The sequence below is a fragment of the Gigantopelta aegis genome, chromosome 8 (genome assembly GCF_016097555.1).
Source record: "Gigantopelta aegis isolate Gae_Host chromosome 8, Gae_host_genome, whole genome shotgun sequence".
In the NCBI taxonomy this organism is placed as follows: Eukaryota; Metazoa; Mollusca; class Gastropoda; order Neomphalida; family Peltospiridae; genus Gigantopelta; species Gigantopelta aegis.
Genome location: NC_054706.1, coordinates 37,213,788 through 37,238,821, shown reverse-complemented (window position 1 = coordinate 37,238,821; position 25,034 = coordinate 37,213,788). Strand labels below are relative to the sequence as shown.

Here is a 25,034-nt window from a genome sequence, read left to right as displayed (position 1 = left end):
ATCAAACTATTAATGGCTTCTTCTGGTAGTAACCGGCCTCGGTGGCGCAGTGGTTAAGCCATCGGACTACAGGCTGGTAGGTACTGGGTTCGGATCCCAGTCGAGGCATGGGATTTTTAATCCAGATACCGACTCCAAACCCTGAGTGAGTGCTCCGCAAGGCTTAATGGGTAGGTGTAAACCATTTGCACCGACCAGTGATCCATAACTGGTTCAACAAAGGCCATGGTTTGTGCTATCCTGCCTGTGGGAAGCGCAAATAAAAGATCCCTTGCTGTCTGTCGAAAAAAGAGTAGCCTATGTGGCGACAGCGGTTTTCCTCTTCAAAACAGTGTCAAAATTACCATATGTTTGACGTCCAATAGCCGATGATAAGATAAAAAATCAATGTGCTCTAGTGGCGTCGTTAAATAAAACAAACTTTTTTCTTTTTCTTCTGGTAGCTTTCTGGTAGGTCATCAATATAAACCTGAGCTATATAAATCAGGCTGAGAATTTATCCTCGAATTTGGGTCAGAAGTGTAAAAATATACGAGTCAGAATCCCAAAATATCTATATTAAATCATGTTAATGATTCTGGCTGACCCCACCCCCCACAAAAAAAAAAAAAAAAAATCACCAAATTTTATGCCTGCAAATTATCAGCAAAGTTCAGGAATGTATTTATTTTAGGACGTACTGATTGTCTTACATTAAGTGTTTTTAATATATATAATTTAGTATAGCACTAGGTTAAAAAGGGTTGTGTCACATTAGTGTGGTATATTTATATAAATATTTCTATTATGTATCAGGCAATTGTAATCATGAAGATCACATATCAAAGTAACCTTTTTTCGATCAAGTTAATTTTATTCCACACAGATCAAATAAAAAGTTGGCATTTGTTTTTATAGTCACACTAGCAGAAGCTGTCCACTAGCTAATTAACAATTCCATCTTACTGCTGATACATTTACCTTGTTGGAAGCAATCCCCTTTTTAATAGTAAAATTAGTATTCCTGCCTTACCTGACAACATAATACAAAAGCATATCAGTATGCCTAATACTTTATGTTAAACAAAGCATCTCCCTAAACGAACGTATTAGTATGCGGATCAATATAACGACAAAGATGATTATTCCTGGATAAGACGGTCATAAACGTGTAAGAGCCGGCTTGGTCATACAGTGCTGTAAAAGAACGCACCCCGGCTGCTTCAGGTAAGACTGGCCAGTGCGAGGTTATCACAGTTTCTAATTGCCATTAGGTTGTCAACACAAATGAAGCTTACTGGCTTCATGAAGCAATAGTCTGCTAGGACGCCTCATTTCCTCGTGGAATCCAGTGTGGGTGTACAGCTCGCAGCTGTCTACAGCACATGGCATTAAGACTGGCACACCAAATACTATGGGGGGGGGGGGGGGGGGGGAGAGAGGCTTTCAGAAATGAAAATGGACAATTAAACGAGAATCATGTGTAGTCGAAGACTAAAAAAATGTGAGACGTTAAAGTGGTTGTTGTTCTCGCGTAATTACAAGATTTAAAAATAAAACAACTTTGCAAGAATACACCAATTGCAGAAACAATCCATACTTGTTATTACTAGTCTTGAGTTTTTTGCAAAGAATAATTTGGGTTTTTTCAGAGTAGGTATGAACTTGCCGTACCCTTCAACTTTTAGATATTTTACATGAAAATGGTTTGTGGCCATTTTTAATTTTTCTACATCACCATGGTGTCATTTGTGCATGCTAGATTTATTGTCACGTGTTGTCGAGCTCTACGTGTAAAATTAGCAATTTGAAGGTTCATCCCAGTCGATGGTCCTGATAATATAAATTTATCTAAGTTTGCATAACTCTTAACCGATTGTATAATCAAAAGTGCAAAATGAGATATGAATGTAGCTAAGATAAATAAAAAATATCTAAACTGCAAAATTTATTAACGATTTTGAAGTAATTTTTCTAAACATGTCCAAAAGTTATAAAAAGCAGTGTTTGAACTTACTGATGGTAATTGCTGCAGCTGTAATATGAAATGACCTAGGTCAGGAATATTTATTTATAGGATTTTTTTTTTTTTGCAGCTGGATAAAAAGTATTATTAGGTTAACTTTTTTGGTTTTTAATTTTTTTTTTTTTTTTTGCAATAGTTACTGGTTTAAAATGACTGTTGACAGGCTAAACATTGCCACAGGTAAGCACTTTGCTTACAACGGAATGTTTTTCAAATAGGTGACAAACTCTCAAGTTTGAGCTCTGAATAGCATACAGTACAGTGGCCACTTCATTATTCTATGTTTTTCTCTGTAGCTGTCACTTGCCCGGGAAATTTTTTTGTTCTATTTTATGAAGTTTTATTTTTAGAAGTTTGTGTCCTGTTTCTTTATCCCAGTATTATGTTACTTCACATATATCCTGTAAGACTACTTCTGTTTCTTTAAAAAAAAAAAAAAATAGTGTTCACTGTCAGGGTCAGATTTAAAGACAAAAATAAAAAAACCATCTTGTACTAGCACAAAAGGATTGTTCCATTTTTTATGAAGGGAAAGAGGTTATTTCAAACAAGCAGCTACATGTATTGTAAAATTTGTCAAGACAAGTAACTTGGAAGCATTACTATACACACAGATACCTTAACACACCAGATGAAATATTTACACCGCTCAAAAACAAAACCCCCCAAAACAAAAAACAACAACAACAAAACTCCAACTCCAACTCTATCTCCTTCCAAACACTTTATTACTTTTATAAAATAGATGACCTTTTGTCTTACAAAGTAGTAGTTCTTAAAAATGTCAGTTTGGACCTTTTATTTAATTTAAAAAAATAATAATGAAAAATAAGGAATAAACAATTTACAGTGAGCCAGTTTAGCAGTCAGCTGGGATAAAAGAAACAATATTTTTAAAGTGGACCAAGGTGTAAAGAAAATCCATCAGCCCAGCCTGCCGACAAGCAGCCAGTAATAAAATAACAGGCCTAAGAGATGGACAATGCATCAAAGGGTCAACAACTAGAGATGGGAGAGGAATAACAACGGTTTGAATAGTAAACAACCTGACAAAAGTCATACATAAACAATTTGTGAAACAGTCCCATTGGTGTGCTTACACTGACACAAGTTGTTTGTCTATCTAGCATGGTTTTTTTTATCTTCTTTTTTTTTGGTTTGTTTAAGTTTATTTTCAGTTTAGGGATTCATGATCACATTTTATAAATGAACTTAACTGACATACATGAACTTACCAATTGCCAAGGTCTGTGCTTAACAAAACATGTCATGTACATTTAGCAACTAATTCTATGTATTGACATAACATTTTTTTTAAAAAGCCCCAAAACAACAAAACTTGTTTATTTAATTTCTTTTGACATGTAGGTTAAATTAGTGGGTGGAGTGCAGGTGAGGGAATCATAACATATTTTGCCCTGCTTGTTGAAATGATTGGGACACACATGCCACACACTGCCCATTGTGTTTCCTCTATCAGAAGTTACTTAACCAGTTGTGTCACCTACAATCATGCGCATATACATACACACATTATCACATGATCAGCCTACTTTTTCAAACTTCACCTACAATGTATTCTGGCTTGGTCTTTGACCAGCCTCGGTGGCATCATGGTTAGACCATCAGTCTACAGGCTGGCAGGTACTGGGTTCAGATCTCAGTCGAGGCATGGGATTTGTAATCCAGATACCAACTCCAAACCCTGAGTGAGTGCTCCACAAGGCTCAATGGGTAGGTGTAAAACCACTTGCACCCACCAGTGATCCATAACTGGTTCAACAAAGGCCATGGTTTGTGCTATCCTGCCTGTGGGAAGCGCAAATAAAAGATCCCTTGCTGCTAATCGGAAAGAGTAGCCCATGTAGTGGCGACAGCGGGTTTCCTCTCAAAATCTGTGTGATCCTTAACCATATGTCTCACGCCATATAACCGTAAATAAAATGTGTTGAGTGCATCATTAAGTAAAACATTTCTTTCTTTCTTGCTGTCTTGGTCTACTTTATCGAATATGAAGACGAACTGGCAGGGACTTTCAGAATGCTTGATAATCATAATAATCATTCTGATATTTAAAACAGGTATTATTTGGGGCAGTTTTTTTTATAAACAAGTATCTAGAGATATTAATTTTTGGTATATAATTTCAGACTTTTTATTAAATTAAAATTGATGTTTAACATTATTTCTAAGTGCTAGAGTTTTGACTGGACATTGCTGAAACTGTATAGATTCTCTGGAACAGTCTTTACAAACTAATTGAGAATTCAAAACATTTTCAAAAATTTATTAAATTTATAAAAAAGAAAGTAAAATTGTTTGACAAAAAATTTCAAAGTCTATCTCAGAGTTTTGATTGGGTAGTTATAAAACTTGATGTAACAATTCTCTGACACAAAATGTTTTTGTTAAAATTAAAACAAAGTAATTTATAACTGCACTAATATAAAAGTAAAGTTTCGTTTTATTTAACGACTCCACTAGAGCACATTGATTTTTTATCTTATCATCGGCTATTGGAGGTCAAACATATGGTCATTCTGACACTTTTTTTTTTTTTTTAAGAGGAAACCCGCTGTCGCCACATAGGCTACTCTTTTATAACAGGCAGCAAAAGATCTTTTATTTGCGCTTCCCACAGGCAGGATAGCACAAACCATGGCCTTTGTTGAACCAGTTGTGGATCACTGGTCGGTGCTAGTGGTTTACCCCTACCCATTGAGCCTTGCGGTCAGTATCTGGATTAAAAATCCCATGCCTGGACTGGGATCCGAACCCAGTACCTACCAGCCTGTAGACCGATGGCCTGACCACGACACCACCGAGGCCGGTCTGCACTAATATAGTAGAAAAAAACAAATGCCTGCACAACACACACGCCCCCCCCCCCCCCCACCCCACCCATTTCACTGTTTAAATTCTGACTGAATATATATTGACTTTCAAACACAAAGACCGTTCATAAAAAAACAAACAAAAAAACCTAACACTGACAACATACAAATTCAGTCAGAAGAAAGCTGCAGCCTTTAGGATATGACAACAAAATTATGAACAAATAACATGGATATTATTATCAAATACTTCTTATTTACATTATTTATCAAAATACCTCTTCTGCTACGAATACCGATGGAATTCAATTAAAGATAACACATGATCATGTTTAGAATGCTTCCCATTTCCTATTTCAACCAACTGTTAAACGATTACATGTACTCGCATTTATTTTTCACACCATTTCATATGGAGTCATTATTCACCTATCATATACTGATATATTTGTTTACAGTGACTGGAAAAGGTATTCATGTGGACATATTTGTGTCTGATGCATCACTGGCCACACACCTAACATACCATACATTCCCTCAATACGCACTGAATCATTTAACCTGATAAACGTATACAGCTGTTGGCATACAGTTTGGTTTTTCATCATTAAATATATTCCAAAAATACACACACAAACATTGTAGGATCAATGGAGTTTTAAATAGCATGATGTGTAACACATTATTTTAGACATGGATGAAAATATATGGATTGGAAGACATAGGGTTTCTGTTACGTGAAATTTTTTGTGGAGAGTAGAAGGAATTATTATTTTTTTTTTTTAAAGTGAGTTTTTCTTATTGTACAGTGGCACACTGAAAACCTGTTCTCAAAACAAGATGACATACCGTATTATTCATACCAACAAATTAAAAAAAAAAAAATTATTAATTTTTAACAAAATTAAAAATTAAGACATCTCTCACTATACCTGTCAGTTAAAACTCAAGGCAGAGATAAACACTGAAATATTCAATGTTAAACTTCACTATTAGTTAAATTTTAAATTTAACAGAAATTAAAACATCAAAAAATATTTCTGTTAGAATATAGATTCATACTGTTTCAGAAACTCCCTGTACCAAGTTTCAGAATGATCAAGATAAAATTGTAGGATACAGATTTCAAGAGAAATGACCAATGTAAATTGGACAATATGATATTCTAAAGAAGTTTCACTGATGAAATGTCAAGATACATATATAAAGCCTTTACAAATATTAAAAATACAATCCTAAAGAAGTTAAATGTTTCCTTTTACAAAATTATGTATATATACTCAGACATCGAAATTTACTGCGAAAATCAATTTGTGACAGCAGTTTTTGTAATTTACCTACATGAGTTCACGCTAAATGCACTGCACTAGTCATAGATATGTGTAACATGTATTTAGGTCAGGGAGTTCCAACTGCATGGGGGATTGTTCCTGTTTTTACATACAGAAAATCATCCTCATGAACATTTTTAAATTTGTTCCCTCAATCCGTCTGCTTAAACATACAGAGCTTTGTTCGTCACTTTTATAGGTTCAGAAACAAAATACAAAAACATGTTCATTGAGCACATATCCATCTTTTCTTCAAATAGTATTGATATTTTTTTAACAGTGAAAAACAAAAACAACCAAAAACAACCAAAAACTAACAAAACCTCAAGAAATGAACATTTATAACATAATGCAGTATATATGTATACAAGTGTTTTGATCGAGTAATGCACCCACGTGAGGAAACATCAAATCTAAAACTGAGTAATGCACCCACGTTAAATTAGTGAGAGGAATCATCAAATCAAAAACTGAGTAATGCACCCACGTTAAATTAGTGAGAGAAAACATCAAATCTAAAACTGAGTAATGCACCCACATTAAATTAGTGAAAGGAAACATCAAATCTAAAACTGATTCCTATTCACTATGTGTACACAATATGTCTGTGAGACAGACGCCTCGATTTCTCTTTTATCTGTACTAAATTACATGACAAAGTAATCTGAATTTCAAGAGCTGTATACTATATTTTATACCAACATATGCTTTCCTAGATCTTGTGTACCTGCCGGATGAGTCTAGATCATAAACAAAATATAAACAGGTGCCCAGCCCCTCATTTAAGTACTTAATTCCTATAAAATACAGATGTTATAAACTTTCTTTGCATCTTATGTGCTATAAATCATCTATTTAACAGGCATCATGATATTGTTATTAAAAGGAAACAGGGTAATGGAAAATATTTCTCAAAACTGTATACTTTTACAAAACCTGACAGTCCACTGTTTCTTCTCATGTGTTAACATAATATGCACTTCAGCTCAACAAACATAAACGTGTTGAGTCTTGGCAAATAAAAACAAGAGTGACATGTTTAGTCAACAAATGCAGTCAACATTTAAGAAGATGTATTGACGACTTGACCCCCGAAGGCTGCATGTTATCACAAATCTGGATGCACTATGGCAAACAATGTTTTTGGGAGTCTGACCACTACCTGCCTAAAACTGTCTCGGGTCTCAAGGAAAATATTTAAATGCTTGAACTGGCCTTATAAAACAAACTAAGACTAAAACTGTCGCTAAGAACATAAGACAATGCAAATACCCTTTTCAACCCTTTTCATATCTTATCTGGTGGCTATAATAAATGGTTATGTTTGTGATCAGTTAAAATCTTTATTCAGTTACATTATCCCTCATCGTGTTGATTCAACAAAGGTATTACTACAAGGTACAACACCCACTGCCATAAACCATCTGGTGTACACTAAGGGGCTACATATAAAGATAAGACAGTAAAAGATACACAATACATTTCCAGACAATATTCTCAGATTACAATTTAGTTTTAGCAGATTTTAAAAGATGATAATCAGTTTTATTTTGACTGCCAAGCGTTAGACCTGAGGGGTTAAATGAGATAAAGAAGTGTAATTGCCGATGTCTGTGTACAAGATAAAGAAGTGTAATTGCTGGTGTCTGTGTATGAGATAAAGAAGTGTAATTGTTGATGTCTGTGTACTAGATGATGAAGTGTAATTGTTGATGTTTGTGTATTAGATGATGAAGTGTAATTGCTGGTGTCTGTGTATGAGATAAAGAAGTGTAATTGCTGATGTCTGTGTACTAGATGATGAAGTGTAATTGTTGATGTTTGTGTACTAGATGATGAAGTGTAATTGCTGATGTCTGTGTACGAGATAAAGAAGTGTAATTGTTGATGTCTGTGTATGAGATAAAGAAGTGTAATTGTTGATGTCTGTGTACTAGATGATGAAGTGTAATTGTTGATGTTTGTGTACTAGATGATGAAGTGTAATTGCTGATGTCTGTGTACTAGATGATGAAGTGTAATTGCTGATGTCTGTGTACTAGATGATGAAGTGTAATTGTTGATGTCTGTGTACTAGATGATGAAGTGTAATTGCTGATGTCTGTGTACTAGATGAAGAAGTGTAATTGTTGATGTCTGTGTACTAGATGATGAAGTGTAATTGTTGATGTCTGTATACGAGATAAAGAAGTGTAATTGCTGATGTCTGTGTACGAGATAAAGAAGTGTAATTGCTGATGTCTGTGTACTAGATAAAGAAGTGTAATTGTTGATGTCTGTATACGAGATAAAGAAGTGTAATTGCTGATGTCTGTATACGAGATAAAGAAGTGTAATTGCTGATGTCTGTTAAGAGATAAAGAAGTGTAATTGCTGATGTCTGTGTACGAGATAAAAAAGTGTAATTGCTGGTGTCTGCGTATGAGATAAAAAAGTGTAATTGCTGGTGTCTGCGTATGAGATAAAGAAGTGTAATTGCTGATGTCTGTTAAGAGATAAAGAAGTGTTATTGCTGATGTCTGTGTACGAGATAAAAAAGTGTAATTGCTGGTGTCTGCGTATGAGATAAAAAAGTGTAATTGCTGGTGTCTGCGTACGAGATAAAAAAGTGTAATTGCTGATGTCTGTTAATAGATAAAGAAGTGTAATTGCTGATGTCTGTGTACGAGATAAAGAAGTGTAATTGCTGATATCTGTTAAGAGATAAAAAAGTGTAATTGCTGATGTCTGTTAAGAGATAAAGAAGTGTAATTGCTGATGTCTGTGTACAGATGAAAAAGTGTAATTGTTGATGTCTGTTAAGAGATAAAGAAGTGTAATTGCTGGTGTCTGTGTACTAGATGATGAAGTGTAATTGCTGATGTTGGTGTACGGATCTGAAATCTAACTATGAATTGTTATCAAACACAGCTTACCGGCAGATCTAGTTCTATCAGGTTGCCTGGTAGAGATCCACTGTCTCTGAGGAGGCTGTGAAGCGTTGACTGAAAGAAAGAAACAAATGCTTTATTTAACGACACACTCAACAAATGTTTATTTGTGGTTGTGTGGCATAGAACTTATGGTTATGGACTGAACAGACGAAGGAAAAACTGCCTGCTGCCAAACCATGCACTACTCTTTTCGATGATCAGTATCAGATCTGTCATATGGACCATCGCACAGTCAGGATAGTACGTACCATAGCCTTTATTACACCAGTTGTGGAACACTGGCTGAAACAAGAAATAGCCTAATTGTGATGGAGATAATAACTGATCGATCATGAATCAGACGAGCACTTTTTCAATGGGCTACAACCCGCCCATATTGATTGAAAAAAGAAGAACACATCAGAATACATAGAGGATATTTCATGTTATTATATATAATTTTTATTGATTTACCCTAATTTCCAAGATAAGCCCATCAGAAGTCTTTCATTCATGTTTTCTCCACTTAGAGCAACCCATATTTTGAAAGGAACTGTGGATGTTGGACATTTGAATTGTCATCTACTGATCACTGTGTCACTATTAAGTCCACACAAATGTACGGAGCCAGCAACTGGGGTGGGAGGGGAAGGAAATGATTGTTAAATAATAATAATAACCAGTCTAATCACACTTAGCTCAAATGGCCTCTATGCCTACCCTGGTTATATGTGAGGATACAAATAAATAAATAAATGGATGAAAGATTGAATGAATGTTTTATTGACACCCAAGAACAAAAAAATACATTTGAATGGTTAAGAAATATTTACTATAGTCCTTCCCACAGGGAACTCCTTTTTACTACAAGCTATTTATTTCTGAGTCGTTTGTTTTCCAAATTGCACACAAAAATAGTAAAAAAAAAATATTTATTTCCAAAAACACCATGACTTCTTACTTCAGATCAAACTGAAATTATTTACAAAAACACATTTTAGTAGGAGGAAGGGATGGACTACAATTGTTTTCACAATTGTTTTCACTTTGACAGAATAAAATACCACATCGGCATAATGGTATATAAAGCACTAAATGGCTTCTCCCCAGAATACATTACATCTCTTCTTACTCCAATATCTGAAACCTGTACTTGTAACCTAAGATCCTCTAACAAAAACAAACTTCAGTTACCAAGTCCTCATACTGAACTATATAAAGAATCCTTCAGTTACTCAGGTGTTCAGATATGGAATACAATACCCCTTGATATTAGACACCAGAAGTCAGTTGCAAACTTTAAATCCAGCCTCATGGATGTTTATTTGGCTGATTAATTTTTATTCTATATAATAATTATGTTTTGAGACTTTAGTGTCAATATTACACAACTAATAGATGTCTGTTAAATGTAAGATTTCTCTAGTCAATATGTATGTATGCATTATAGTATTAGTATTAGTATATACATGAATTTTCTTTTTCAGTATTTCAATGTATTGTTGAGGGCCAAGTGGAAGATTAGTTTGTGCTAAACCTGTCACCCTTATTAAATAAAGTTATTATTATTATTATTATTATTATGAGCAACTTAATCGACGCAAGAAAAAGATTACATTCCTGAAATGGTGCTAGTCAAGCAATTACATTAAGTTTCAAATAAAATGTATTAAAAATTGAATGCACAGTGATCAATTTGCTTTTTTCCTAAAATGTTCCTGGCAAATGTAGAGGCAAGTGGGAATCATCACTCGCCTTTCCTGGTAATGACTTAATCTGATATCAATTGAAACTCAATTCCCAGCAACTAAATGGTGGCCAAATATTGTCTAACATACAGTTTCCTAAATCTGACACCTCAGACCTTTAGTTTGATCTTTCGTGTTCTGTCATGACATTTAATTTACATATTAGTGAATAAAATAAATTTATGCTACAAGAAGAAACCTGTCAACCCTATGATAAAAAAAAGAAGTTTAATTTATCATAGGAGGGAGGAAACTCTTTATGTGCCCATATCCCGAAAGTTCAGGAACGTGCACCCCGGTCTTAGTCTCTGGGATCACCAGTGACCAATTCCAGGGCAGGATGGGGGAGGGGAGTTGGATGAAACCTTCACCCCAAATACGGGCCTGTTTATACAGATGGCAGTATGGGAATATAACATCTAGTTATTGGTCATCAAGTTTAACCACATGTACATGTATATGTCAATGACATTCCAAAACTGCAGGCTGGCAAAGAACATCTCGTAAATACATCTATTAATTACACAATAAAACAACACATTGCGGTAGATGAATCTGCATGTTCCGTGGTTGACCGAGAGATGTGCAATAAAGCAGACATACACGCTAATTTAAGACCTGCAGCCAACCTAGCCTGCCATGGCCTTCCACCACAAACTGACAGAGATGGCTGCAGCTAAAGCATGCATGGACACACACAAAGAGATGTCCCAAGCAATTATCTTTGCCCACACATATTCAAACTCACATCTCTGGCCGCCTACAAATTACTACACCAATCACACTGCCCAGTGGACCTGAATGGTAGGAGATCCATACTCCAAACCACAACAGACGGCTGTGACCTGGATCAACGCCAAGTACCACGTTGATTAAGAATATAAGATCCCAGAAACAACAGCTAGTGCTCTAAAATGTGGATTTCCCAACACATAACACATGAATAACCACTACTCACAGATGCACATTTAACTAATTAATTAATAGGGGTTTGTGTGCATGTATGTGTGCGTGCATGCATGTGTGATAGAGAGAGAGAGAGAGAGAGAGAGAGAGAGAGAGAGAGAGAGAGAGAGAGAGAGAGAGAGAGAGAGAGAGAGAGAGAGAGAGAGAGAGAGAGAGAGAGAGAGAGAGCGAGCAGAGAGAGAGAGAGAGAGAGAGAGAGAGAGAGAGAGAGAGAGAGAGAGAGAGAGAGAGAGACAGAGAGAGAGAGAGAGCAAGTGAAGAAATGAGGAATGAAAAGTGTTACTTGTAGTCACATTTAAATTATTCAAAAATTAGTCACTTTACACGAACATTCCATGTAAAACTATTTTATTGTGTCAATGTTCAAGAGCATATGCTCTAGTTTCACATACTCAAAATGACTGCCAGCATGATAAACTTACAGTATAATCAAATTTATCATCTGACTACTTTTAGTTACCCTACAATGCGCATGGTATGCTGAAAAATGCTTCAAAAGACATCATGCGACAGGTAGTTGTGGCAATCAAGTAAAATAACAAACAGAGCCCAACCTGACCACATGACATGTAATCAACAACACACTGGTCAACACTTGGCATGTAATCAGTTACACGCCATCTTAAAAACAAAGTCTAACCATTCTATATTGAGAAAAAAAATAAAAAAAATTGCAAAACTTGGTTATTATTTTGTTAAGCATGGTTGGTTTGGAGGCTATTATCAATACATTCAAATATAATTTAAAAGCAACTGCAAATTATTTAAGTAAAGTGACACTTGGTCAAGAAAGAGAAAACCACATCACAAGCTACTACCACCAAAATGCAGCATGACTATTCTATGTGTTTTCCCATAGGCAGGACAGTACATACCACAGCCTTTGATGTACCAGACAGAAAGTAATTTTAAGGTACACAAAAAACAAAACAGATTATAAGTGCCCCTACTAGGTGATTATGGGTTTGAAATCTTTTGAAACTGGACATTGCATTTCATTTTCTTTGACAAAGTTTAAAATATATTAAACAGCAGTTCTCTAGCAATAATCGTTGTGAAAATTATAAAAGTGTATCCATTAAATTGCCGATTGAGAGATTTTGATCCTTTTGATCTATCACTGAGTTACATCCTGCTCCCGTTACACTCAATTATTTGTAAATATATAAATGCTCATTATTCTGGATCCAAATAACATATTTACAAACATTTAATAACTTGAAAAATTTATTTAAAATTATATATATATAATGTTAGCCATATTTTCTTTGGCAAAATAGTAAATATTTTATGGGCTGGTACATTTGCTAAACAATCATACAATTTGGCTGATTTAAAAAAACTCTTAGGGGTAGTAAAAAAAATTGTTTGGTTCCGGTTACCCGACCGTCCCTAAATTTTTGGTGCCGACCCTAAACTTTTTTTAACCTTTTCCCCACCCTTTTTTTTCCACCTGTTTTATTTAATAATCCATTAATATCAATCCTAATTTTCGTCGACTCTAAAAACAACAACTGCAGAGAGATGCCACGAGATCTGTCAGTCCAAGATCTCGTTACCAGAAGACCCGGAACACTTCGCGCAATTTTACTTCCGAAGAGTTCCAAATGAAAAGCTTCCGAGAGCCATTCGGAACTCCTCGTACATTTCCACGAAATATAAGCGTAGCGGAATGTGACGAGGTGTTCCGATTCCTTGAATGTCGTTTCATTTTAAACTGATTTAAATACATGTGTAATATTATTTGATTTGAATGAGCACATTTTTGACATTCTACTCTGTAAATGGAAGACGCCATTGACACCACATGCTCTCGGACGTGTTCTCGTACTCATTCGGAACTACTCGGAACTTGTGAATCCAATCTTCAAAATGTTACGCTAGTTTACTGTTAAAAAGTAAAGTTTGTTTTATTTAACGACGCCACTGCAGCACATTGATTTTTTATCTTATCATCGGCTATTGGACGTCAAACATATGGTCATTCTGACACTGTGTTTTAGAGGAAACCCGCTTTCGCCACATAGGCTACTCTTTTTAACGACAGGCAGCAAGGGATCTTTTATTTGCGCTTCCCACAGACAGGATAGCACAAACCATAGCCTTTGTTGAACCAGTTATGGATCACTGGTCGGTGCAAGTGGTTTACACCTACCCATTGAGCCTTGCGGAGCAGTTTACTGTTAAAAAGCAGAATGATACAAATGTCCAGTCTATTTTGGTAGGGGAATTCCCTAAAACGTAATCGAACTTCTAGAAATACCGAGTTACGATTCAATGTTAAACATAAAGAGTAAACATGAAAATAGCCGATTATGCTGAAAAGATTACTTAAATTAAATATTTAGACATCAACTCTATCAATATTTTGCATTTGTTTGACAAATAACCCCTGTATTTATTATTAAATATGATATCCATGGCATTTGAAATGAACTGGTAGTACCCAAAACCTTAAGAAATGACAACTCTTTTCACATTTAATAGCGTCTGCAGTGCTGTAGTTGTGAGGGGGTGTAACCATGTTTTGGATCAGACCTTTAAAAGCAAAAATACAAACCTGTTTTACCTCTTTGTCAACAGTGCAAAGATACTGTGCAGTGTCCTTATGGACGACCAAAGGGAAACTGTTTTCCTGAAAATAGTTGTTTTCTTTTGATATCTCTGCTATGAGGATAGTTAGTATGGAGATCTTTTTGTTAACTTATTTTGTTAATTTTTATTGACATCTTCGTTGTGTTCATGATGTACATTTTGTTACTGCAATACTGGCAATGAAATAGGCCGGGAAGATCAGTGTTGTTGCTGTAGTTGTGAGGGGGTGTAACCATGTTGTGGATCAGACCTTTGATATTAGAACTTTTTTCCAATGAACAAATTATAGTGTTATTTTAGTGTTATCGTAGTTTATAACCTTACCGTGTAGTATTAGACTTGGGTGGTGTTTACATTAATACTGATTGTGGTTTGACTAGGTTACGACATGGGTTTTTTTTATAGAAAATAATTAATGATTCTCATTAGAGTATGTATTGTCAGTTGCACTGTAACACAAAGAAAGAGCTTTTAATATATTAATCTGCTATACTATTCAGGAAATATTAGCTCGAAAATGGGGGGGGGGGGGGGGGGGGGAAGTTTTCCCTACCTACCTACCCTATTTGTTTTTGGCATGTAACAGGAACCAAACAATTTTTTTTACTTGGCCTTAGTGGGAAAACAATAAATTCCAAAACAGACAGCATATGACTTAATTTGGAATAGACAGCATATGACTTAACCAATCGGATCTCTTTAGAATTTGTGGAAATTCATGTATTGATCTATTTACTAACAAATACTGAATCATGACATTAAAATGTTTTTTGTAAATATATCTTCTTATGCACAGAAAATTTGTCCATCAAATTTCAAATATTTTCACATGAACAAATTTAACTGAAACACTTTCTTTTGAAACATAGTCAACTGTTCTGAAAATAGATCTAAACACAAAGCACTGCATAGATTACCAAGCATAATTTTAGATATCTTTGTTAGAGTTCTTTTATATGTGGACTAAAAGAACTTTTTGTGTGTGTCAGGTTACATTTATGCTAATAAAAAGCTTAAGGCTTTGCAATGTGCTACATGGACAATGTGGAGAAAAAAAGAAGCACCACTGAGAAACGTTTAGTGAAATAGAAGAATGATAGTCCTTTTATACTCCACGTTTAACAACGGTATTTCATTCTTAACTTTCTGACATTCACACCTTCACAACAAATGTGTAAATAATGCATGAAGTATTCTACCTGACAACATGTGAGTACATGTTCAATGGACAAAATCACCTTGTGACACTATACAAGTCAACTGAACTGTTATTCTGGATACAATAAATTTGGGTTACAACGAGGTGTGTTACTACAATGTATGAACAAAGGGCAAACCACTTCTTGACTATAAAAGAGGAAGTTTGTTGGTGATCAGTCATGCCAAATATAAAAGTCATCCATTAAACAAGAGTTAAAGAAAATTAAAGAACCGTAACTACCCTTTAACCAAACGTTAACCCAGCTTAACCATGATTAAACTGAATACAATTCTGCAAAAGTATCACAAAATATTCACAACATATACTAAAATAACTTTTGTAAACAGGGGAATTCCAACATAAACTAGAATAAGTTCTGTAAACACAGGGGATTTCCAACATATACTATAAAATAATTTCTGTACACACTGGGGATTTCCAACACATACTAGAATAAGTTTTGCATGTGAGCCAAAAACAGGTAAATAGTAACCTGTATAAGAATTAACAAGGAATAATTTTTAAAATGCATATTTAAAACAAACATTTTAAAAGCATAACAGTAAACTTATGAACATATTTGTAGTAATAATTGAACTGTTAGATTTACAAACAAACTGCAATAAATTGTTGTGGCATCAGTCTTGGAACATACCATATGCAAGGTATTTGACATTTACAATACAAGGCTTTATCATGTTATATATGTTCAGTGACATACTTGGCTGCATCTTCAATGGTAAGTCTGCCTTAGGATGGGATAGACATGGCAGCCCATGCTGGGAACAATTTTAAAAGTCCCATGATAAAAACCATTAACCACCAGGTAGTGTATAAAACAGCCATAACCCAACCTAGCTGCAGCTCACTCTGCAAATCTATTAGGTAACATTTTTTAAAGAGGTAAAAAGACCTGGCTTAAATATTCCAATAAAAATGCACAAGTATTAGTGGTTAATGCTTGTAATTTATAAAGTAAGCTCAATTAAGTTCAACAAATGTGGTACGTCATGATGTTTTCAACAAAGTCCAATAGGTAAACTAATAAAAGGCCACTGATGACTTAATTTTACGCGTCAGAACTAATAAAATGCCGAAATAACTAGACAGTCTTAGTTACTGTAGTGTTGAACATGTTACCAACATATTTTATATTAAATAAGGGTACAATCATATTAAGTAAATTAGCCAAAATTAAATTACATGTCCTTTAAAATGTGTGTGTGGGTTTTTTTTTTTGGTTTTTTTTTTTTTTTTTAACTGTCCTTACTGCTTATTAATGGAAAGAAAGAATTATTGTAACGACCCACTCAACACATTTTAATAGTTATATGGTATCTGACATAATATGGTTAAGGACTACAGAGATTATCAGAGAGGAAACCTACTGCCTCCACTCCATGGACTACTGTTTTTGATTAGCAACAATTCAGTTATCATCTGGAACCATTCCAAAGAGTGCATACCACAGTTTAGAAGTAATGGCTGGAATGAGAAATGGCCCAACGGTTGCTTATTAACGGATGTGTGCTCTGTGGTTTACTGTAAATTAAAGCAACATTCAATATCTCTGCTACAAAAGGCCAAAGGCCATAACTTGGTCAACAATGGGCAACACCCTCCCCCATGAAAGTCCAACTTGGCTAACTTTGTGATAAAGCTACACAAAATTTTAGCTCAATATCTTGAGGCATTGTGACAAGACAAAAAAAAAAAAAATTAAAATAAAAAAAAGAGAAGAGAAAATTAAGGCATTTTTATATTTTTACAAATTTCATACAAAAACAAGACATTTTTATTATTTCCAAAACACTTTCCCTTTTAGATCAACCAAAATTGGCATTATTGTTTTTTAAAATATTTTTTTAGCTGGAACATGGCATAGACTTATGTCAACTGCTATCAATTCCCGACATTGAACCACATTCCATTGTGGTGTAGAATTAAGTTCAACTTGTTGAAATGATGCAACCATGCAAGGCATTGTTTGCTATTAATATTTTCTGACAATAACACTTATACAAATAAAACATGTAGGAGAGTTTCTCAAAATGTCAGCTACAAGGAAGTGTTGTAAAATGCTTCCTGGTGTGATATCTTCGTGACTTTTGCAGATCACACCTGCTTATGTTTCCATGACATTGACATAGATGATACCAGAAACTAAAGAGTGTGATGCTCTTCATACAACCTTGTATTTTTCACTTTGTTGATGTTACTAGGATTAGTGTCTTAATTCATTACCTACCCTCAGTGCTACAGATGTTTACATAATAGTAGCTAGTAAACCAATTACTTTTATTTTTTATTTTTGTTTTTATTTAACGACACCACTAAAGCACACTGATTTATTAATCATCGGCTGTTGGATGTCAAACATATGGTCTACTCTTTACCATCAGTAGCAAAGGATCTTTTATATGCACCATTCCACACACGATAGTACATACCATGACCTTTGATATACCAGTCGTGGTGCACTGGCTGGAACAAGGATCAATCTCAAAACTGACAACGCATCAAGTGAGCATTTCACCACTGGGCTATGTCTCGCCCATAAACCAATTGCATGCTGTGTGATAAGTAGGACAACATTATAAAGTTGCAGACTATATTAACGTGCCCCCATCCACAAGGGTTCAGGCACGCCCACCCCGGATCTAGCCTCTGACTTCGCCAGGGACCACCTCCGGGGTGGGTGGGGGGGGGGGGTGGGGGGCGGGGAACCAATTGCATGCTGTGTGATAAGTAGGACAACATTATAAAGTTGCAGACTTTAGTTTGAACCAGTGAAAATAGACACCAAGTCTGGTTAATCTACAAACCTGTAACATATCTGGAAAAAGTTGCCATAGAGTGAAACAAGACATGTGACAATATGTGACATTAAAATGCGGAAATACCCTTTAAAAATAACTAAGAGGTCATCTCCATAACCATTACTTTTCAGAAGAATGTGACTTTTTGCAGAATTATGAAAAATTCATTCTGTGGCACTACAAACACCAGGATGACCAAAGAATAAAATATAAACATCTGCTTTTGATTTAACAAAAACAGCTCTAACAGTGGAAAATATGCCATATTGTTTAAATATAAATGTTATTTTGTTTAACGTCACCACTAGAGCACATTGATTTATTTATCATCGGCTAATGGATGTCAAACATTTGGTAATTTTAAGTCTTAGAGAAGAAACCTGCTATATTTTTCCATCAGTTTTGAGGGATTTCTTTTATATGCATCATCCCACAGGGTAGCACATACCACAGCTTTTGATATATCAGCTGTGGTGCACTGACTGAAATGAGAAATAACCTAATGGGCCGACCATCGGGGATCAATAACTTGTTAATGTAGAAATGGAACTCTATAGATGTTGTCGAAACAATCAAACCATCAAAATAAATGACATTTTATAAGAAGCAGATCTGGCCCCAAGGGAAAAGTACACACCAGAAAGTTCATTAGATTTATGCTCTCTCTCCAAACACCTACACACTTTCTATCACAAACTATTTCATCTGATGCAGATCAGATATACAATATCTCTAAAGGGAAATGCATCAAATAACCATCCAAACATGTAGTACATAATATTAATTCTGCAAATAAGTGGATTAGGAACACAAAAATATAAAAATAAACAGACTCGTATCAAACAACTAAATGCAACATTTTGGAATGCCAATGGCACCAATAAACTAACAGTAGTGTGCAATTAATTAGATATTTTTTATTAGACAAAATTGTGTACTTACTGTTGTGGTTGTAAAATTCATGTAAAAAATAAAATTTAAACAGGGTGTTTGGTTTGTTTTTCTTTCATGATACACAGATCGCTAGTATCTAATTCAACTTCATGAACACTTGTGGAAAGTATAAATACTCAATTTTCAGTCCTGAATAGGTTGCACTTCGTTTGTGCAGCTGAGTTGCAAAATCAGAGAACATTTTGTTTTCAAAATTCTGATTAGCAATATTTCTAGACAATTGAAAATTGATTAGCAACTACTGTTTAATGTTTTAAAATTGTATAGCGATCTCTGAAACTTGCGTAGCCAATTGTGACGCACTACTGCAGAAAATGTTCCATGAAAATATATATCTTCCCAATTATTAAAATAAGGCACATATATATATATATATATATATATATTATTGAATTCTTACAATACAAACACGCTCTTATGAATGGCATAAAGTTAAATAAATAATATTATTTAATATATATCAGCTATTTGCTAGCTATATATATGCGTATAATAATATTTTATCTTGTCTACTGCTATTACTACTCATACTACTACTGTTGTACGAGCTGGTAGCCTATGCAGAATTTAATTAACTATTATTAATATTAAGATTATGAACAGCACTTCAATAAAATTACAACAGGTGCAGACCAATTTCCATAAAATCAAAATGGCAGCCACAATATACTTTTTTGTTCTGAAAACGATTTTTGTGGTAGTATGTAGATGCAGAAGATATTAATACTCATAAACAACCTGTAATGCCGAATGACAGTGAATTGAAGCACTGCCAAGGGTAAAATAAAAAAAAAGCTGCAAGGCTTTGTCAAGTGGCATTTGTCATTCAGCTGGCAAGATAAGTCGCTATATTAAAGTAACAGACTCCAGTTTTTAAGTACTACAACTTATTTTTCACAATTTGAGACATTTCTAATCATTAGAATCTGACATTACTTAGATTTTATTGTTTACGTTATCCATTTCCATGCATCCAAAGTGTTTTTGGTCATCCTGGTGTTTCTAATGCCATGAATTGCATTTTTCATATTTTAAAAAATGCATGTACCTCTGAGAAGTAATGGTTATGGAGACAACCATTTTCTTGGGTTGAAACTAGGATCTGCGACTTTAAAAGAAATAACCAGTTACTTTATTTATCTTGCAATCCACCAAATACTAAGTCACATTTTATTGTGCCAATTCATTAATGCTCAAATCTTTTCAAATACAAACTGGGCTGGTCAACTACTTGAACTAGCATAAACATGTACAGTTTAATTAAGATTCAAACTTAAAATGAAAACTACAGCAGAAGTTGAAACTGAAGTAATCAATCCCCATAACACTGTTTTATCAAAGTCGCAAAAGACATGTTTAGAACATGACATCAAAACTGACAGACAAAACCAAAATCATTTTAAAAATGTTTTAATTTGAAATAAATAAAATATCAAAACAAAACTGCTTCTAAATTTTATTTACTTGATACAAAACACAGGTTTTTGTATTTTAAATACACCGTATTGTTGCCACAGTACTGGAAATAGCACTAATGTGTACACGCACCTTTTGTTTCCTTATAAAAGTATACTACAATTACAGTGTATTGTGTACACTGCAAATTAATTATTCTTTGTGTTCCAATTGCCCCTGTGCATGCTGTAACCTCACCATGGTGCAGGGGTGTAACATTCTCTTTGAGAATGGCCAATACAGCAAAATTTGAAATTTGAGTAAAAGTCGGTATTTATCTGTGAAATTTATATTTTTGCAGTTCTTTACACTGTTTTTATTTAAATCTTGACTTTTTATATTGATATTGATCATCACTGTATTTGTTTGCATTACCATAGTTTGACACCCAACAGCTGATGTATTTTTCGTGCTGGGGTGTCGTTAAACATTCATTCATTCATTCAGGTTCCAATTAATCTTGGATATCTAGTAATGACATCAAATAAGCGACCCATATTTGACAATTAGGCCAACACAAAAACCAGTCAGTACACATTCCACACCAAACTAAACAGGTAAACAGGGTTTTCCAGACAGAATGTGCAAGAGAATGTAACTGTCCTCATTTGCCTAGGCAGCAATATTTCCGACAGCATGCCATACAGCTGGCACTCCCACCTGAAGACAGGCAACTTTACAATTTCCGGTCCCATCCTATTATAGGTTGCACTGTACCAAACAGAATCTCACAGGTGACAATGTTAACATGTATAGCTAAAAATACTGTCTGCCATATATCAACCAAACCATGACCTGTAAATACTATGTACAACACCTCCTTCAAAGTATTAAATAAAGAAATTGGAACCTTTCATGGTTTATTGTCAATACAACAGGATATATATATATACTGAACAAAATAAGAAACTTCCGCTAACTTTGCTTAAACATAACTTGATGAAAACAAACTGGGGGAATAATTGTTATATATGCGTTTAAAGAGTGTTCCACGATGCATCGTTTGGTGCAAAAATCATGGCCATAGGTTAACAGAAATTTTGACCAAGTGTGGTAGGGGTTAAAAACAAAAAACACCCACTTAATAACGGGTATGACCACCTCTTGAATTGACCACTGCAGTGCATCGCAGGCGCATAGAATTGACTAAAGTGTTGATTTCTGCTTGTGGAATATTGTTCCATTCCTGAATGAGCGCTTGACGAAGTTCGTTGACGTTAGCAGGTGGGTTGGGACGACGCCTCAATCGTCTGTCCAGACTATCCCAGACATGCTCGATGGGGTTGAGATCAGGACTTTTAGCGGGCCAGTCATCAATGAAATCAATGTTATTTGTCCTAAGAAAATTTACAGTGTCTCTAGCTGTATGAGAGGTGGCATTATCTTGCTGAAAAATCGAGATGTTGGCGTTGTTATGGAACAGAGGAATGACGTGATGAGCGAGAATGTCATCACGGTAACGTTGAGCATTTAAATTGCCATCAATGACGACTAGTGGTGAACGATAACCATGGGCAATGGCTGCCCAGACCATGACACAACCCCCACCCCCGAAACGATCTCGTTCAAGAACACAACAGTCAGCATAGCGTTCATTTCTCCTACGGTAGACGCGCACCCTGCCATCACCATGTTGTAAAGAAAATCTGGATTCATCCGAAAAAAGAACGGTATTCCAGTGTCGCCATATCCAACGTGTGTACACGTGCCCAATTAAGACGATTTAGACGATGACGATGCATTAAAACGCATCCGACGTAAGGACGTTGTGCATGTAAACCGTTCTCCCGCAGACGATTACGAACAGTTTGTCCACTGATTCAGTTATTATGAAGCCCAAGTGTGTTAGCAGTAGTAGCAGTGGCAGTTTGGAATCTATTGCGCTAATGCGTGTTCATGATATAGCGATCTTGACCACGCGTTGTAACACGCGGACGTCCACGACGTGGCAAGTCGTTGGTGCTTCCTGTCGTTCGAAATCTTACGCGAAGATTTCATATCGCTCGACTAGAACTCCCGACATGCCTTGCAACGTCTTCTGTCGACATGCCAGCATCAAGCATGCCAATCGCCCGTTCGCGTAAATTATTGGGTATTCTTGGCATACTAAAAATGCTACAATGTAAAAAACTTTAATTTTTTTTACAAATTTTGAAGAGTTAGTTTTGTAGGCTCCCCATACCCAGTACATGTTTCAATCCCAAGGGTACTTGATACAGAGGTACTGTTACAAATTTACTGTGCAGATGTTTATTATTTTTATTTTACAAGCAGTCACATTTATCATCAATGGCAGTAATAGTTAGGAGCACTTCCAATTTTTATTTTGTATAGTACTATATTTAAAGTCGCACACCCTAGTTTCAGTCCACGAAAATTAATTCTAATTTTGGTTAATCTACAAAACTGTAACACATTTAGATCATGTTTTTATAAAATGAGTGAAAAAGCAGGTTTTATATCGATAAATACCATGGGGATCCCCGTGACCCAATTACTTAAAATAATTTTGAAAGTCAGTATTCTGATGTCACTGGTAGATGTCGCTCGAAGCACAGAAATGCCTATGTCACGACAAATTTCCCAGAAAAAAAGAAAGAAATGTTTTATTTAACGACACACTCAACACATTTTATTTACGGTTATATGGCGTCAGACATATGGTTAAGGACCACACAGATTTTGAGAGGAAACCCGCTGTCGCCACTACATAGGCTACTCTTCCGATTAGCAGCAAGGGATCTTTTATTTGCGCTTCCCACAGGCAGGATAGCACAAACCATAGCCTTTGTTGAACCAGTTATGGATCACTGGTCGGTACAAGTGGTATCTGGATTAAAAATCCCATGCCTCGACTGGGATCCGAAGCCAGTACCTACCAGCCTGTAGACTGATGGTCTGCCATGACGCCACCGAGGCCGGTTAAATTTCCCAGAGTGTTTTACACTCAGAAAGATTCTGGGATCTACTGAAATGTACCCAAAGGTAGGTTATAAAAACTCAGAATGTATCAGACTTAAACAGAATACATGTATATGTACCCATCAATGCACGAATGAAATCACAAAGTTCACATGCTTCAAAGTGCACATACTTAAAGATTCTGGAATGCAATAAATGTGTATGTCAACACCTGCACCCACGACAGGTGTGCACTACAACAGCTTGCTCTGAATGTACATGTTAAGCCCGTTGACATGACCTGAACAGATTCTAGAAACTCAGAATTTATCAGACTTAACCAGATTACATATATATACCCATCAATTCAGAATGAAATCACAAAGTTCACATGCTTCAAAGTCAAAATAACCTCATTGATAAACTGCCCTACAAAGAATTGGATAAAATGGCCGTAAAGAGGTCAGGGCTTAAAATAAGAGGTTACCTTGCAGCTAGGCTACATCATTTCATTTCAACTTATTATCATGCTTATATCAGGGCTCGAAACGGCTTGTGGCCAGGCTGCCAAATGCGACCAATGTTCTGTTTGGGTGATTTAAATATTTAAAAATAATGGCGTTAGTTGCTAAAATAATATTATTTGGGCGATCATCTTTAGAGCTATAAACATATGAGCCACTTTTAATATTTGTATTGCATATATTTATTCCACATTAAAATCTTGCTCATGGTTCATGGTTCGCTTACCTTAATTTGCCAACATCCATTATTATTTTTTGGCGAGTTTCGAGGCCTGTCCAATTAAGGTTCAAGCATGCTGTCCTGAGCACACACTTCAGCTATCTGGGCTGTCTATCCAGGACAGTGGGTTAGTTGTTAGTGATTAGTGAGAAAGAAGGTGTAGTGGTCTTACACCTACCCATTGAGTAGTTAAAACTCACTCTGGGTGGAAGCCAGTACTGGGCTGCGAACCCAGTACCTACCAGCCTTATGTTCGATGGCTTAACCATGTCACCACCGAGGTCACATAAAACGGTAGGTAAAAATTAACATAACATTTTCAAATGTGGCTGAATTCTTTCTGTGAAGAATAAAAAAAAGGGAAAGACTTTTCTTTGGCACTGTCACTAACCCAAACCCCAACCAGGCATCGAAATAAGCATTGTGTCAGGTAACCCATTTACAGGTTACCACAAAATGTAGCTTGGTAACCTACAGGTTACAACAACTATATGAAAGTCAGAATTGAATTCCTGTTACTACTACTTTTAATGCCCTTACATGAGTACCAGGTGATTATTGTAGTATAC

At 35.4% G+C, this 25,034-nt stretch overlaps 1 protein-coding gene across 2 annotated transcripts in view; it reads right to left on the bottom strand.

Annotated features, from left to right (window-relative positions):
* LOC121379569 (CCR4-NOT transcription complex subunit 6-like) overlaps positions 1-25,034 on the bottom strand; it is a 98,181-nt gene that overhangs the window by 20,781 nt on the left and 52,366 nt on the right. For both annotated transcript variants that reach the window (XM_041508217.1, XM_041508216.1), the window contains one exon: positions 9,086-9,154. In XM_041508217.1, the coding sequence (XP_041364151.1) occupies positions 9,086-9,154 (69 nt within the window). The remainder of the gene's footprint in view (positions 1-9,085; positions 9,155-25,034) is intronic.